Source organism: Populus nigra, chromosome 8, assembly GCF_951802175.1.
Source record: "Populus nigra chromosome 8, ddPopNigr1.1, whole genome shotgun sequence".
In the NCBI taxonomy this organism is placed as follows: Eukaryota; Viridiplantae; Streptophyta; class Magnoliopsida; order Malpighiales; family Salicaceae; genus Populus; species Populus nigra.
Window position 1 is genome coordinate 12,920,705 of NC_084859.1, and position 17,899 is coordinate 12,938,603.

At 34.1% G+C, this 17,899-nt stretch overlaps 2 protein-coding genes across 7 annotated transcripts; one reads left to right on the plus strand and one right to left on the minus strand.

The window, feature by feature from the left end:
• Positions 1 to 810: 810 nt before the first annotated feature.
• LOC133701234 (uncharacterized) lies at positions 811 to 1,973 on the plus strand. Of its 2 annotated transcripts, none has more exons than XM_062125077.1 (3): positions 811 to 1,116; positions 1,280 to 1,572; positions 1,651 to 1,789. In XM_062125077.1, exons 1-3 carry the CDS (start codon positions 1,051 to 1,053, stop codon positions 1,652 to 1,654), a joined length of 363 nt encoding a protein of 120 aa, XP_061981061.1. In that variant the 5' UTR covers positions 811 to 1,050; the 3' UTR covers positions 1,655 to 1,789. The 2 variants fall into 2 exon arrangements, with proteins under 2 accessions (XP_061981061.1, XP_061981060.1); XM_062125076.1 differs by having other exon boundaries at positions 815 to 1,116; positions 1,776 to 1,973.
• Positions 1,974 to 7,966: 5,993 nt separating this feature from the next.
• LOC133701552 (probable methyltransferase PMT21) lies at positions 7,967 to 13,050 on the minus strand. Of its 5 annotated transcripts, XM_062125500.1 has the most exons (9): positions 12,779 to 13,045; positions 12,146 to 12,261; positions 11,011 to 11,298; positions 10,769 to 10,917; positions 10,417 to 10,612; positions 10,033 to 10,243; positions 9,060 to 9,735; positions 8,861 to 8,938; positions 7,967 to 8,578 (listed from the first exon to the last, which is right to left on the minus strand). In XM_062125500.1, the coding sequence occupies exons 3-9, from the start codon at positions 11,278 to 11,280 to the stop codon at positions 8,356 to 8,358; spliced, it is 1,803 nt and encodes a 600-aa protein (XP_061981484.1). In that variant the 5' UTR covers positions 11,281 to 11,298; positions 12,146 to 12,261; positions 12,779 to 13,045; the 3' UTR covers positions 7,967 to 8,355. The 5 variants fall into 5 exon arrangements, with proteins under 5 accessions (XP_061981484.1, XP_061981482.1, XP_061981485.1 ...); XM_062125498.1 differs by lacking the exon at positions 12,146 to 12,261; XM_062125501.1 differs by lacking the exon at positions 12,146 to 12,261 and having other exon boundaries at positions 12,757 to 13,045.
• Between the last annotated feature and the right edge of the window lie 4,849 nt (positions 13,051 to 17,899).

Here is a 17,899-nt window from a genome sequence, read left to right on the forward strand (position 1 = left end):
CTCCTTCGGTTCCTTAGAATTGTAACTTGCAGCAACAAAATTGTACGGTCTAGTTAGCTCCCTAGTCGCTGTCCTTGTAATTATTTCTCGCAAAAAAAATAATATATATATATATATATATATATATATATATATATATATATATTAAAATCCTGCCTAAGAAGGCCGCCTTTGCGTGCAGCGGTTCCCGGGGCTTACTGCACGAATATCGATGATAGACGCAAGAAGCCTCGCGAGATCGCACGATAACTAAAGTGTATGTACGGTAACACGATGGATGCTGTTTTCAGTATTTTTAATTAAAAATATTTTTAAATAATATTTTATAATTTTTAACAAGAACTTAAAATAAAAAAAACATTAACAAATATTAATTTATTTTTTAATAAAAAATATTTTAAAAAACATGCAAAATCAAGAAAACAAAAATACAAGAATAGCTGAGAAATAATTTTTTTTTATCAAATCAGCATGGTAGAATTCTTTTAATAGGAACATCACAATTAAAAATTTAATTAAAAAAATAAGATATTTTTAGAATTATAAATAATATTTGTTACTCGAGTCAAATATAACATATCCAATTCTCTTTAAAAAAAATATAGCATAAGCAATTTTCTTATTTCTTCGAAGCAATTATCTCAAATTTAAAAATAAATAAATATTGGTAGTATTTATTTAAATTTAAAATAGATTTTAAATTTATTTACTAAATTTATAAATAAGTCAAGACGCACATGACCCGATACGCATGTCGCTCGAGATGCGGTGGTTAAAAGCGTGTCCCCAACGTTTTTAAGCGTAAGAAAGAATAAAATAAAATTTTCTGGCGTTATCGTGCGATATCGAAAGACACGCGCGAGAAATCTGCAAAGCTCGTGCGGAAAGCTTGATAACTTTTCATTTTGCAGATCTGACTCCTCCATTAAAAACGAAGGGATATCGTGAAGGACTCTTGCCGGTGTGAACACAAATTTTCAATTTCAACTTTCAAGAGAAAGGAAGGAAGAGGAGAAGTCAACACGGTTGAGCCACTGGGTTTCTGCGTCCATGGACTCGATCAAGCCTTTTGCTCTGCGCCGCCATGTTTACAAGTCTAAACAGAGGAAACAATGGGTACCCACCAATCCAGTTACAATTCTATGTTCTTTTTTTATATATAATTTCTTGGTTGCTTTATTAAACATGTCACTATCCCCAGAAATTAAAATAATAGTTATTCTTATATACGTTACTAATCGGCGTATTTTACATGCATGGATGCCGATCTGGCTTCTAGAGAAGAGAAGAAAATATCAAGAAGAACAGAGAGAGGAGGGAGACAATGGAACGGCTGAAAACAGATATGGCAGAGATCAGTGAGGGACAAGATCGCTTAAAGGAAGGGCAACGAGAAATAAGACAAAAGTTTGAAGAGATAGAATCTGAATGCCACAAACTCAAAGAGGAGACAATGAACATAGCCAAGCAGAGTGATTGCAATCAAATCAGGATCAACCTAATGTTTAGCATTTTGAAAGCACGTCAAGACAACAACTTTTCCCATGCCGAACACCTTACTCAGCTCCTCCGGTTGGTTAAATTTCCTTCACCATTTATTTTCTTAATTTTTGGGATATCGGATTTAATAACTAATCTTGCTAATGCTAGCTAGTAAGGGAATCACAAGGAAAAGAAGAAGAAGAAGAAGAAGAAGTTAACGAACTCAAAATAAAAAAAAAATCAAAATGCACAATGTTGATAATTATTTTTTTCCTTATTCGTTTTGTTGCCAGTGAGGAAATGGGAAAGCAGGAAGAAGGAAAGCCGGGCCTGGTTGGCTGACTAATGATCCTGACTAATGATCATGTAAAACAACGAGCAGTGACTCTTAATCGTTTTTTTTTTTATTAAAACAAAATCAGCAACTAAATCTGGATATGTACTAATATCAGTCTTCCCTTAATTTCCTTCTGCTTATCTTCTTCCTTCAATTTTCTGTTCCTAATTGAATGTTTTGAGTAACAGTGTGTGTGTGTGTATTCCAAATTGGCATATTCTGCTGTCATGGATATATGGTATGATTGTCAGAAACTGAAAGATTTATCCGGTGTATAACTTTGATAGATACGTGGAAAACTTAATATTATTCATTGAACATAAATCTAGCTTAAATAGAATTACAAATAACTGAAGTGCAGAAAAATAGGAACGAATATCCCATGACTAACAGTTTCTTAATCAACTGGGATTCTCCTAAGGAATAGGTAAAAGAAACTGATTTCCTAGTACCTAGGAATTTATTCTGAAGAAAACATCTGAATGAAGAACTCTTAACACCCTCCCTTAAACTGATTTCTGTAAGAACAGTTTAGAGAACCATCACAACATCTGTCAAAGCTGCCAACCTTGCTTAAAATGCATTGAATGGACACACTCTAAGTAAACCACGCAGCTTTTCAAATGCATTCAACTTGAGGGGCTTGGTCATGATATCTGCAACCTGATCTTCACTTCTACAGTGAACTAAATCAATTATCCCTTCATTTGTAAGATCACGAAGAAAATGGTATCTCACATCTATGTGTTTGCTTCTCCCATGTAGAACCGGATTTTTTGAGAGTTTTATTGCAGAACTGTTATCACAATAGATTATTGTTGGTTCATGCTGTTGAAAATGTAACTCTTCAAGAATTCTTCTCATCCATATAGCTTGACATGCAGACGTTGCTGCAGCTATAAACTCTGCTTCAGTTTTAGACAAATTAACTACCTACTGCTTTCTTGATGACCATGAGACAGCTCCTGAACTCATCATAAAAACACTACCAGACGTACTTCTTCTATCATTTAAGTCACCCGCATAATCACTATTAGTGAATCCAATAAGTCTTGAAACCGCTCCTTTCTTATAAAAGACTCCAAAATCAGTTGTGCCTTATAGATAGTGAAACACCCTTTTTGCAGCCTGGGAATGAAGATTTGTTGGTAATTCCATGTACCTGCTTAAGAGACTTACTGCACACATGACATCCGGTCTGGTTGCTGTTAAGTACATCAAGCTTCCAACCATCTGTTTGTAGTAGATGTTGTCAATTCTTTGGCCATCAAGATCCTTATGCAGCTTCAAACCTGGTTCAATTGGATTTTTAACCGGATTGCAATCCTGCAAGTTAAACCTTTCCAACATTTCTTTTACATACTTCTTCTGTGTAATGAAGATTCCTGCTGATGATTGCACCACTTCAATTCCAAAGAAATAACGCATCATTCCCAAATCTGTCATCTCAAATTCAGCCTTCATGGAATTTTTGAACTTTTGAAACATTTTGCCATCATTTCCAGTGTAGATAAGATCATCTACATATAAACATACAATTAGAAATTTACCTCCATCCTCAGATTTGACAAACAAAGTATGCTCATGTGGGCATTTATGGAATCCTGCTTTTGAGAAATAGGCATCTATACGACTGTACCAAGCTCTAGGAGCTTGCTTTAGTCCATACAAAGCCTTCTTCAATTTGTAAACTTTCTTCTCACTTCCTTGTTTCACGTATCCAGATGGTTGATCAATATAGACTTGCTCTTGTAGTTCTCCATTCAAGAAAGCTGATTTGATGTCAATTTGAAAAATAATCCAAGAATGTTGTGCTGCCAATGAGATTACAAGACGAATAGTGTCAAGCCTGGCCACCGGAGCAAAAACTTCCTTGTAATCAACTCCATATTGCTGCTTATAACCCTTTGCCACTAGCCGAGCTTTGTGTTTGTCAATTTCTCCTTTCTCATTCAACTTGGTTTTATAAACCCATTTTACACCAATAGTCTTCTGCCCTTTAGGAAGATCAGTGAGCTCCCAAGTATCATTTCTTTCTATGGCTTGAATCTCCAAATCCATTGCTTTCTTCCATTTTTCTTCCTTCACTGCATCTTCGAATTTAATAGGATCAGAATCTGCAAATAAAGCAAATTCTACAATGGTATCCTCATCATCAGATAATTCATTGCCGCTAACATAATCATGCATCCAGGCAGGCATCTTTCTTTGTCGTTGATTTGTTGCTAGCTGATGTTCACTTGGCATAGGAACATTTGATGAAGTATTTAATAGACCTGCAATAGGAGATTGCAGCTGCTCATCAATATCGTTATCATTGTCAAATGACACAATTTGAGGTTCAATCCTCTGACCATTCGTGGACTGCTCTTCCATTTCTTCATAACCTGCATCAGCATCATGATTAACAGTATTTTGATGAGTGGTTGTGCTCCTCCAATCCCATGTGCTTTGTTCATCAAGCTGAACATCACGACTGATGACTATTTTCCTGGTAATGGGATCATACAGCTTAAACGCCTTTGACTCCTCACTGACTCCAAGAAACACACACTTCACTCCCTTGTCATCCAGCTTTGTTCTCTTTACATCAGGAACACGTGCATATGTTATTAACCGTTGGCCTAGCTTCACTCCAAGCTTCTTCTGGTGTGCTGTTTTTAACAGCAAATGTAGGACTTCGATTCAGTACATGGACACTCCAATTGACTGCTTCTAGCCAAAAACTCTTTGGAATATTTTGATTCACCAACATACTTCGAACCATGTTCATAATTATGCGATTCTTTCTTTCAGCCACGCCATTTTGCTGTGGTGTATACGCAGCTGTAAGTTGCATTTGTATTCCATGCATTTCACAGAAGCTTGTAAAATCATGTGAATTAAACTCGCCACCGCGATCTGTTCTAAAGATTTTAATGGAGTTTCCAGATTCTTTCTCAACTTGAGCTTTAAATCTTTTAAACAGAATAAAAGCTTCAGATTTTTCTTGCAAGAAATAAACCCATGTCTTTCGACTATAATCATCTATAAAGGTGATGAAGTACCTTTTCTTGCCATTTGATGCTGGAGTGATTGGTCCACAAATGTCTGAGTGAATCAATTGTAGCTTTTGTTCAGCCCTCCATGCTTTTTCTTTGGGAAAGGAAACTCGATGTTGTTTGCCAACAACACATTCTTCACATATTTTCGTGGGACAGTGGATTTTAGGAAGGCCTATCACCATATTTTTCTCTTGCAAAGTCTTCAAGCCATTGAAATTGAGATGTCCATAACGAAAATGCCATAACCATGTTGAGTCATGCACTTTTATAGAGAGACACGTCTGAACGTTGTCCTGCATGTATAGTGGAAACATGCGATTACTTCTCATTCTTGCTTCAGCAATTAAGCCTTTCTCTGGATGATGAATTTTACAATAACCTGCTTGAATGATTATTGTATATCCCTTCTCTTACAATTGACCCATGCTAATAAGATTACTCTTCAGTTCTGGAATATAAAAGACACTAGAAATTGTTTGCACTGTGTTATCTTTCATATGAAATTTGATATTCCCCTTCCCTATGACAAAGATGCATGAATTATCGCCAAGCTTCACAGTATCTTTGTAAGTTTCATCCAAGTCTGAAAATAGAGTCTTATTTCCACACATGTGATTGCTACAACCCGAATCTAAATACCACTTATCTGATTGAAGTTCATCTTTATCAAGATATGCCATTAAAAGCATTTCTTCTTCTGTCTCTACAAGATTTGCCTTCTCATCCTTTGTTGTGCATTCATATTGATAGTGCCCATATTTATGACAGTGATAGCACTCGACTCTGGACTTGTCAAATGGTCTCTGGTCATTTGTGCGTCCTCTGCCTCGACCTCTGCTGTCTCGACCCCAACCACGACCTCTACCATATCCCTTTGAAAATTCACCACCATGCATTGTCACCTTCAGAACTTGTTCTTCAGGTAAGCTGCTCACCATTCGCTGCTCATGTAACAACAATGAGCTCTGCAGCTCATCTATTGAAAGCTCATCAATGTCATGCGATTCTTCAATTGAACAAACTACATAGTTGAATTTTGCAGACATTGATCGAAGAATCTTTTCGATTATTGTGACATCCTCCATCCTGTCACCATGGATTCGTATCTTATTTGCGATTGCAAGAGTTCTTGAGAAATAGTCACTGACCGACTCTCCTGTTTTCATGTGAAGAGTCTCAAACTCTTTGCGAAGAGCTTGAAGCTGCGCCCTTTTCACCTTTGCTAAGCCTTGATACTTTTTTTTTCATTGAATCCCAGATCTGCTTAGAAGTCTCTTTGTGAAGAATAGTCTCTACAATTGCACGATCAATAGCTTGGAATAGATAATTTTTGGCTTTAAGATCCTTCAACTTTTGATCCTCTAGTGTTCTTCGTTTGTGCTTCTGTCATTGCACCTCCACTGCCTGGTTCAATAATGCCATGTTCTACAAGACTCCAATACTCTTTGGACCTCAGAAAATTTTCCATCAACATACTCCAATGATCATAGTGACCATCGAAACGTGGAATTGCAGGTTGCACATAGCTATTTTCAGAGGACATCGAATCCTGCTGCTGCAAGAAAAAAGCTGCTGCTTTTTCAAAACAGATACCCCCAACTAGGCTCTGATATCACTTGTCAGAAACTGAAAGATTTATCCAGTGTATAACTTTGATAGATACGTGGAAAACTTAATATTATTTATTAAACATAAGTCTAGCTTAAATAGAATTACAAATAACTGAAGTGCAAAAAAATAGCAACGAATATCCTATGACTAACAATTTCCTAATCACCTGGGATTCTCCTAAGGAATAGGTAAAAGAAACTGATTTCCTAGTAACTAGAAATTTATTCTGAAGAAAACATCTGAATGAAGAACTCTTAACAATGATTTCGTGAAAGAGGGTTTTGATTATGAGATTTTGCAAGGCATGCGAGAGAGAGAGGGAGAGAGAGCTAGAGTGGAGAAGGGAGCAGAAGAGGTAATATATCCTCAAGCCAGGCTAGAAGGACTGGCCCATAGCTGTAGGGCAAAAAACTCCATAGCCGCTCCATATAAGCTAAAACAAATAGCCCAGCAAGAAAATAAATGTCTTGGATTTAAGAGGGTACGATTTCCTCCCATCTTTTTCACTAACTATAGCCCAGCAAGGTTGAACTCTCCTCCAAAATTTGTGCATTTTCGTTTTCTTGAAAATTGTTCGACCGTCGAGGGCTACAAATCAATTTACGCCGAACAGAAATTCCTATTTGTTTCTTCTAAATTTAGATAATACTTGAATCTTGTTGAGATAACCCTTAAGTCTATGGTTCAATTGCTTACGTTTTACACATTAATTTGATAACTTAGACTCGGTGTTTTCACTTTGTCGACGGCCAAGTTCCTACATGTTTTGTCGCTCAGGAGCTCACGCTAGCCACTTCCAAAACTCTGTTGGATTTAAGAATTCTAAATCCAACATAACAGTTCTGAAAGCACTAGATTTAGGTGACTGCTCATGTTTTTCTAAAGATTTTTTGTGGGACTTGGCAGTACTTCTTCATTTTCTGAGTAATTAAATTCAGAAAAAGATGAACTACAGCTTTATGTTCAAATACAATATTTTTTTATTTAGAAAATTAAAAACTATTTTTTCAAATTTGTTTTGAGTTTGGAAACACATTTTAAGATTCTCCACAACTTTACTTTACAAGTTTTCACTATTTTTCAAATGAAGAAAAGATATAAATAATATAATTTTTTCTTTTATATGCAAGCACTTTTTGCATGTAATATATATATATATATAGCTAGTGAGATAATTTAATATAAACATTTTTTGAGTTAAAAATATTTTTTCATGATAGTTTTTAATTTTAATGAAATAAAATTAATATTCTATAATTAAATTATTACAAATAAAAAATATTGATATGAATATTATAGATCATGGTTTTGATTTTTTTTTTTAAATAGCTATAATATTGATGTCTTTTTTTTGGTGAAAATTGTTTTTATTTTTAACAATGAAAAAGTTTTCTAATTTTATATTAGAAAAAAAAATAATTTTTATTTTATTTTATTTCTGGACACACCGTCAGATTTCTCTTTGAGCAACCTCTACTGCACTCCAGCATCATATGATGAAAATTTCAATAATGAAGAAACCAAATTTCATTACATATATGTAAGAACGACAATGCCAGGTGGCATTCCTTATCGAGTCCACGAATTTCCATACACCGATCTTTGAAGTTTTACATATCGGAAAAAGATCCGAAATGTGAAAAAAGATAACACAAAGCCAGGATGCCTTGCAATGAATCTATTTATACCTGATGATACTATAAATTAACAAATTTATGTTATTGGGTAGCTAATTCTTCAATTGAGATGTTGATCTGGAGGATCCTTGGCTTCTTTTGAATAAACTAATCTGTGTAAGGTATTCAGCTTTCTTCCCCTGCAATCTTGTATTGCAGTTGCATAAGCTCTCGGAGCGGCATGTTTCAGGATTTCTCGTGTTTGTCATCTTGAACTTTGGTTAGAGGAATGCCAGAGTTTCTTCTGGCAAATCAATATTTTCTCTTTCTCAACTCCATATTCAGTGTCTTCTCCACGGCAGCTCCACCTCAAACCCCTGGCAATGGTAGAAATGGCATCCATGAAATAGCTGGATTCTCGTATTATTGCATAACCGGCAGGTCTTAGGATCCGATCCATCTCCAAAAGCACATACTTCATATCACATCTGTGCAAGAACAAACAATCATGAGAATCACATTTCATGCCAATTTTCATCCTGCAGAGAATTTTTAGTCGGCCTGGTGTTGCATATTTCCAAACAATATTCAATATCTTGTGATAATTTTTCCTCATAGTAGATATCATTCCCAACTACACAAGATATCATTCCCTTGAAGTTAACCACTTAAACTTAGACCCGGTACGATCTGCCAGATCAACATTTCTAGACAGTAAATTCCAAGAGATTCCATAAAAGTAGAGAAGTAAAATGTGCTCCTTAACTTACCTGTGGCTTTCTGCAGTGAAGAGGCCATCAAGGTGAAGGAGATCATAAGTTCGAGGATAAGTTGAGAAAGCTTCACACCTAGAAAATAGAAAAGAGATAAATCAACAGCTCCCAAGTACTATTAATGACATCCAACCATCAAAGATACTTTTCATGCAAAATGAGAACTTCAAGATTCCTATAAGCTCATTCAGATTACCAATCATGAAAAGTTCCGATGAGGCCACGGTCAAAAACAACAGGAAGTGTGTTGGCAGCATATGAAGAGACCACATTCATGACCCACAGGGGATCATCAATCACAGCTGCAGCAAAACCTCCATAAACTGTATTCATGTCCATAACATTTCTTATCTTATCAGACCCAAGTGCTGGGAGCAACTTCTTGTAGTGCTTTGCACGAATCTTCCACTTGCTGTCATCATGCTTAAAAGCACTAGCACTCCCACCATGAACATCTAAAATGCGTTCAGGTGTAACATGCAACCTCTGTGGCCATTTGGGGATGGACTCCATAACTGATTTCTTAATTCTTGGGCTTGGAACAACAACGCAAGGGCGGAGTGGAGTGTACCATGCTGAATCTGGTTCCAGGCTATCATCGCACTTTGGTGGGTAGGCATCGGGATAGGTAAGTTTACTGTAGCAACTATTATCTGAAGCTTTCTGCCACACAGCAATGTCATCCTTTTTGTCATACAATTTGAAGCACATCGAAGTCAGCAGTTCTTGCAACTTTTCATAATCAGATTTCTGCTCTTCCACAGTAGTATTCCAGCCTCGCCAATGGTTTTCATAGTTAACAGGAGGACCAGACAGAACCCAGAAGCCACCGGGACGGAGAATACGGTGAACTTCCAGAAGATAAATTCCACCTGAAAGCAACAAAATTCTGTTCTTGAGAAAAGCAGCAAGTAGTAATACAATATGCAACTATAATAGGAAGACAGAAGTGAGGAAAATGAACAGCATCAACTAATCGTTGTGCTAATAAAAGAAGTCAACTAGTTGGTGGTGCCCATCCCACACTGAATTTCAAAAGCCTTTCTAAAATCAGAAAATGAAGAACCCTGTGAAGATTTCAGCAATTAACAAATGCAAATAATTAGAGCACATAATCTTTTACCTCCCACACAAACTGAGAGCAGGAAAGGGTTAAAATCAAGACTAACCAAATTCTGTCCATGGGATAAGACATCTGGAGCAATGAGCCATATCGAATGCATTTGATGGGAAGGGAAGTCTTTGTGTGGAAATGATGCCAAGAATTGCAGGAATTCCACGTTCTAATGCAAACTGGACTTGAGCCTCATGGTTATCTCTTGGGGCAAGAGAAACAGTTAGAATCCCGCGATCTAATAGATCACCTCCCCAGCTAGCAACCTAGAAATAAAAATAACTGAGTGGATTAGGCAACAGAATTCCAAAGAGACAAATAGCCTAAATATGAATGGCAGTACCATTCCTCATGCAACATGGATTCTGGTGGTTTAAGTTTCGCTGTTTCTTTCGTGAGTAATTCCAGAAACGAGGGTGAGATTAAAAGTGCAACTCACCCCACACCCAGTATCAATGGCAGTGCGAATGGTCCCATCTTTCATTTCAGGGATAAGATCTTGCATCAGATCAACATAGGCACCCACTCCTCTGGGAAACATAGTGCCCCCACCAGGAAAGAGGAACTTCTCCCCCTCTTTTCTCAGCCAGTTCTGGTTAGATTTCTGCTTGTTAATCCAATCATATGGTACATTCCTGAAGCCAGGTCCACAAGGTAAAATAAGTGAAACAAGCATTTTCAACCTAGCATTCCAGCTAATACCTGGCAAACACTGGATTTCGAACCTAGAATTCAGCCTGAAAATGATCCCGTGAAATGACAAAAAAAGTATCAGAAACGGATCGTAATACCTGTACCAACACTGATCCCTGCTCTTTGGCCATGTTATTGGAGGCTTATACCCTTCCGGTGGTGGAACTAAGCATTCCTTCCTTTCAAAAACCGGAGGACAGTGGCGTTCCATGAAAGTAAGCCGATGATTACCATATTTCTTCCACCTCTGTTCAATAGACATACATCATCGATATCTCAATTTTCACTTTATAACCGTCAAATAGATTTTGCACCGTGTAATAAATAATTATGTAAATACCCTTGGATCCGTGCATGGAGTGTAGTCTTGATAGTCGCTGCTGCATTCAGGAAATGCAGTGGATTTAATTTGGAGAGGAGCAACTGACGATTCCTTGGGTGAGGAGACCACCTTTGCCACGTCCTTGACCTCAATTTTATCTCTCTCAGAACAGAAAATTCCACCAAGATAGAATGAAAGCCCACAGAGTACCACAAACATCATCGCCATGGGAAAAGCCCTGGAGTTTTTATCAGGATGGGACCCTGGTTTTCCATCTTTATGCTTCATGATTCCGCAAACGAACAGCTACTTGCAAACAATAGGCAAATTGTAAGTCGCAATGTCTTATAAAGCATATAACTATAAAGCTAATGTCAATCCCTCCCACCTCAACATTGAGAAAATTCAACCATTTTCTTTTGAGTATGAACACAAATAAGGTTGTAGCATTATGAGTTTTTAATCCTATTCCTAAGTTATCTCATCTGTAAAACTAAGGATCATTATTTAGAGAATGCAACAATATAGTAATGGAGTGATGAAACAACAAAATTTTCATTTCTCCATAAACATTAGTATGAGGCATTAAGAAGACCCTGCAGATCACAATTAAGTAGAGATTTCAGGCAGATCAACATATGAATTTGGACACTTCAAAGCAATGCCAGAAAGAAGAACTCCAAATGAAAAATCAATCAAAATAAAGCAAAGAAGCACACTCTTATAAGCTGATTCTTCCAGCCGGCAAACACTAAACTAGCAAAATTGAATGGATCAATGCAACAAGCCTCGGTCTTTAAGACAGATCCAGCTTATATATAGAGAACCAATGACTGGTGAATAAGTTCCAAAAAAGAATCAGTAATTAATACACATGTAAAGGTTGATTGGTGGTGCTGGAGAAGGGATACATACTGGTAGTACAAGATCTGATAGCAAATACCGACATGTTATTTTTCACTGTCCATGCTACTTTTACTTTTGATATTTCTCACATGATATTGGGACCCAATTCTATCAAACCCCATCGGTCCTAATTACGTATCATTCTTCTCTCTCTGTCCACTACGTCGAAAGGCAAACCACTGGGGTCTTACACCAAATTATTGAAAAAGCAAAAAGCAAATAATAGAGGAAAAGAACAATAAACCACCAAGTAATTTTAATGATTTCCTTGAAACCCAAGAAATGTTTGTCCATGATTCACTTTGTTCCGATCAGCTGCTTTCTTCATTTCTCAGGTGTCATCAATGGCTACTACTCATAGTACTATTAAGAAAAAAAGCACTCATTCACCAGTCAATCAAAAAAGCAAAAGAACATATAGTTCCAGCATGAATGTCATCAATCTATTGTCACGAAAAAAGAAAGAAAGAAAGAAAGATCAGTGATTAAACCATAAAAATGTCAGAGAAGCAGAAGAAGGAACAGCGATGGAGTGAAGCAATGCTTACAATACAAAAAAGAAAAAGGAGCAACTCAAAAGGTGGTAACGATATACAAGCCTAAAAAAAAGCAAATCAAGAAAATATACAGGATACCCAGAAAGAAAGAAAAATAAAACAGATCTGAATTGCAGAAAACAGAGAAGAAGAAGAAGAAGAAACAACATGTGCAGCACATATAAGTGATAAGGATAGATCCCTATCTGTCAGAGAAAGGAAAGAACAAACAGAGAATAACTGAGCACGGTGGTAAAGAAACAGGCAACACAACAAGAATGACAAAAACATAGACAGAGAAGATCAAGTGGGTACTACTTACTAACAATGCTACATTACTGTACCTTAATTTCCCACCTGTACGCTACAAAAACTGAATAGATAGATAAAGGATGTTGGAACTGAGATCTCTCTTTCTAAACAGATGAGAGAAAGAAGGGGGAGGCAGGTATAATGGTTATAACTAAAGATGCCTTAGCCTCAAAACCTCACCCACGCAGAAGCAGGCACACACAGATATCTATTTTCCTATCCATCTGCAAAACCTTAAATAAAAGTCTCTACTACTTGCTTCCTGTTCCTTTCCCAGCTGTCTGTCCTGTGTCTCCTTCTCTCCTGTCTTTTATTTTATTTTATATAATGTTTATTCTCTTCTTTAAATAATTTCATGCCCCCCTCTCTCTCTCTAATGACTAGAATATACTTGGCTGTAAATCTTTCATCATCAGAGTCACAAGGGGAAAGGGTAAGAGACAAGACCCGAATGATTTCTTACACGACCCTGAATTACACGCATTTTGGACACAGTTTCCTATTTGCCATCAACTGAGATTAATGATGCCTTGTCTATGAACAAGGGACGAATAAAATTACCCTTATGAATTTGTTTTCCATATTGTTATATCTAAAAGATTATGTGCTTTTAGCTAAACTATCTGTAATGGATTCAACCAACCTGCTGATCATGTTGAACATTCCAAATAAAAATTAAGAAATTGCTAATCATGTGCGAGGCATGCATGGTAGACAATCATAACACTTGTGATAGTCTTTAATTAATGTGTTAGCTGGGTTAATTCAGGTTAACACAGCATGTGTTTATCTGACATAATAAATTTACTTGGGTTGCAAAGGAGGATCTGAAAGGGACTATGCGCCATCACACTAAATCCTTATGGTTTCAGTTGTTAATTACTTATCTGCAGAATCCAAAATAAAACCCTGGTAAATTGCTTGGGAATAATATAGCTACAGCTGTGTTTTTCAAATTTCATTTCCGAGATTTTAATTACAGCGTTGTAAAATATTTTGCAAAGAGAGAACATACAATCTTGGCATTTTGGATCATTTGGAATAGGTTCCAAATTTTTTTTTCCCATAAAACTAATTTTTTTATATATTTTTGGATAATTTGATGTGATGGTATAAAAATATTTTAAAAAAAGTTAATAAAATTATTATTTTAATAAATTTTTTAATAAAAAATACTTTAAAAAACCAAATAATTTTAAAGGCTGCACAGGAACAATTTAGTTTTTTTACATTTTAAAAGAAACAATGTAAAGGTTAGATTACACGTATACATAAAACTTGTTGAATTTATATCAAAGAGCTTTTTTGTCTTTTAATATTATTTTTTAAAAAGAGTATAGAGCAGCATTACAACCTTAATTACATAATATTATTAGATATTATTAAAAAAAAATGCATGGAGAATCATGCACTAGACTACCTATTATTCATTATAACGGTGTATTTATTATTTTATTTTTTTTTAAGAAAATTTATATCAATTATTATGAGATTGATTAGAAACAATTCAGTTTCTTTATGTTTTAAAAGCATAGTATAAAAACTATATTATCCAAACAAACAAAAATTGTTGAACTTACATTAAAGAGTTTTTTCATCTTTTTATATTATTATTTTTTGTAATATACAAGTTGACATGAGATGATTTGGTCTATGAGATCATTATATTACCAAGTTGTTGGAGCCTATGGGGCACATGCTAGCAAATAGCCGACACCCATCCTCTTTGGACAATGCGTGTGGCGTTGCCCCACCTATAATCTTCGCTTTTCAAAGCAGTGTTGGAGGCGCTTCGTTGTCCTCTTTTCATTGGTGTTGCATGTGCGTGCAACGACGTTATAGTCGGGCTCCAGTTGAATTTTTTCTTCTCCTCTCTCTTTTTTCATTGTCAAAATATAAAGGTGTCATTTAATTTGTTTTTTGATTTCAATTTAGTCATTGTTGTTTTAATTGTTATCTATTTTTATTTTTTTGATTGATTTTCTTCTTCAATTTTCCCCTCATCAATTTAATTTTTATATCATATCTGGTTATAATTTATTTGATTGTTGTTTGTTTATTTTTAATCCTTTTTCTAATTGAGTTTTTTTTTCATCTCTCAATATTTGATTTCAAATTATTTTTATATAAAATTTAATCCTCATTCTTTTAATTATTGTTTTTTTTATTGTTTTTTATTATATTTTTTTTCTTTCAATTTCATCCCTTAATATTTTGATGATTTGAAATTTTACTTCGTTATTTTTTAGGGTTTGTTTTATATTGGATTAGTCTCATACTTATAACCAAAGGCACGAGTTTTTTTAGTTTCTTTTTTAAAATTGATTTTTTTTTCAGTTTCTTTCTTCAACATTTAATTTACTAAGAATTGATCTTTGTGGTTTTTTTTTAACCTCCTTTCTATAAGATTAACCCAAACTTATGTCTATGGTCGTAGGGCTAGCAGGTTCCACCAGAATCACGATAAGTCCTAAATTTAACATGTTAATTTAGATGGGCTTGAGTTAAATTTATTTTTTTTGACATCTTTTATGTTGTAAATTATTTGTGTTCATATTATTTAATTTCTCACTCATGTTGTAGTAGCATTATTTTTTTTATATTAAACAAAAAATAGATCCCCTCGCGATGTAGTATGGCCCCTGTCTAATGCCTAATACTTAATCTGTCGGTGGTAATTGTAAGGGAGGGAGGCGGCATTAATTTTTATTTCCCGATCTCTGGTAAGAGAACGTGGGTTGAGAGACAGCTGGCAGCAAACATGAAATCACATCGTACGCAGGGCTCTTGACTGCTGTTATTATAAATAAAACAAGACGCAGTTCCCCTGTTTCTCGTCATTTGTCAGCACCGCCATTTTTAACTAGTTCTTGTACCGGACCATGCTCCCCTCCCACGAACTACTTGGAGAGGAAACCCCTTTTATTGCCGCAACATTCCACACTTCATAAACTAGCCAATGGAATCATGGGAGTAATTTTCTTTTTCCTTTTTTATTTCCACGTCTGATTCATTTCATAGTCAGTTGCAACAAGTTCTTGGGTGGCATTTGGATTGGAGACGACAAAGAATTAATGAATCAAGATGAAAATAACAAATTAATTTTAATTTCTAAACATCAAAGTTTTTAAAACAAACAAAGAATATTTACAAAATAACACATAATTACGATGAAAAAGATGGTTCTAATGGTGTAGAGTTGTAATAACAACAATGTCTATAAAATTTTATAGTATGATATTTGTGATGGTAAAGATAGGATTGGATGGCATTAAGATATTTGCTTGTTATGGTGGAGTTAGTAATGAGCAGTAAAAATAATTGTGATAATAATAATTATAATAATGGTTACTTATACGATAATAGTATATAACAATTGTATATTTTTTTAAACAAAATAATTGATTTTGCTGCTATTGATGATGATGGTTGTATTTATGACAAAAGATGATGGTTATAATAATGAAAGTTGTAAATGTATATTAGACTAATGAGTAAAAATATTTAATTTATTATCATAAAGACATGCTGAACAAAAAATGTTTATCAATATCCTAGAGTTCATACATGTTTAAAACTATAAGCATGTAAAAGCATAACTAATAACAAACATGCTTTCAATACAAAAACAATAATAGAATTCTAGCATGCATATTAATCATGTAATCAAACTTGCAATTGATATTAATTCAAAGTTCTAGGTGCATACTAGTGATAAGATATATATATATATATATATATATATATATATCAACTTACTTGATGAAATACTTTAAAGTAATAAAATTTTTGTTGTTATCAAGGATGAAAAGGCTTTATTGCTCCTTAATTGTGCATATATGATATTTACAATATGTCTCCTAATATTTCAACAACACCATCTTAGTTTAGATGCACATCCATACAAAGTATTTAAATCAAAAAATATCAAATTGAAATATCTCTTGATAAGATGAACCTAAACTTAAAATGAAAAGAAAATACTAAAATGTAAGGTGATGAAGAATATTTAAACATATAATCAAACTTGCAATTGATATTAATTCAAAATTCTAAAGTGCATACTAGTAATAAAAAATATATATGTGTTTAAATTAAAACAAATAAGGTTACTTATTCGTTGAAACACTTTAAAATAATAAAACTTTTGTTATTATCAATGATGAATTATTTATCATTAAAGCTTTATTGCTTATCAATTGTACATATATGATATTTGCAATATGCCTCCCAAGATTTCAACATCATTTTAGTCTAGATGCATATCTAAACAAGATATTTGAACAAAAGAATATAAAACTCAAGCATCCCTCACAAAATGAACCTAAACTCTAGATTTAGAAGAAAAACCAAAGGTTAAAATGAGAAAAAAATACTAAAATATAAGGCGATGAAGAGTATTTAAAAATCTAAAAAAATCAAGTTCTAAACTCTTCATTCACTTTATTTTTTATAGTGAATTTTGGAAGTTAAAAGGTTAAATAATTAATAAGAATTAATTTCTACCATTATAAATCTTTAATTAACCACTATAAATTAAGAATTAAATGTAGAAAAACCAAGTGTTTTTTGGAAGTAGTTCCTTATTCATCCATAATTTGTTTAAATCATGTTAATTAAATAAATTTCCAACAAAAAAGATATTGATGATAGTAGTAGAGGTGATACAATCAAAATAGTTTTATATATTTATTATAATAATATATCATTTTTAATAATAATAAAAAAAAATTTCAATCTTATTTCTTATTTTTATTCTCACCTAATAAAAATATGTTGACTTTTTATCTTCATTCTCATTTTTTCTTATAATTATTGCTTCATTACTTTTAATTAAACACATTTTCCTAAAGGATATGCAGTCCAATTATTACCAAATTTTAACTAAATAAATTTTCTTGTAATTCTCATTTTTTTTACATGTTTAGACAAAGATAAATGAGTTAACCTTAGATTTTTCTAAACTATATGCACTAGAATTCAAAAATACAGATCTTGTAACCAGACAGGACTTGATAGATAAAATTCGACAAAGAAATAATAATGAAGATGACCAAGATAATGATACCAGATTTTAGGAGTGAAACATAAAACAAAGAGGATGCGAGGAACAAAACACTTTGATAGATCATTAAGTTGGTAAAGACCATTCT

Bases quoted from the DNA above. Each gene is read 5' to 3' on its own strand.
- LOC133701234 (XM_062125076.1), top strand. From the start codon at position 1,051: ATGGACTCGATCAAGCCTTTTGCTCTGCGCCGCCATGTTTACAAGTCT. The intron at 1,117-1,279 runs GTACCCACCAAT...TCTGGCTTCTAG, and splicing joins CTAAACAGAGGAAACAATGG to AGAAGAGAAGAAAATATCAA. The intron at 1,573-1,775 runs GTTGGTTAAATT...TTTTGTTGCCAG, and splicing joins CACCTTACTCAGCTCCTCCG to TGAGGAAATGGGAAAGCAGG.
- LOC133701552 (XM_062125498.1), bottom strand. From the start codon at position 11,280: ATGAAGCATAAAGATGGAAAACCAGGGTCCCATCCTGATAAAAACTCC. The intron at 9,736-10,032 runs GTTAGTCTTGAT...TGTTGCTTTCAG, and splicing joins TATCCCATGGACAGAATTTG to GTGGAATTTATCTTCTGGAA. The intron at 8,579-8,860 runs GTAAGTTAAGGA...GTTCTTGCACAG, and splicing joins TTCACTGCAGAAAGCCACAG to ATGTGATATGAAGTATGTGC.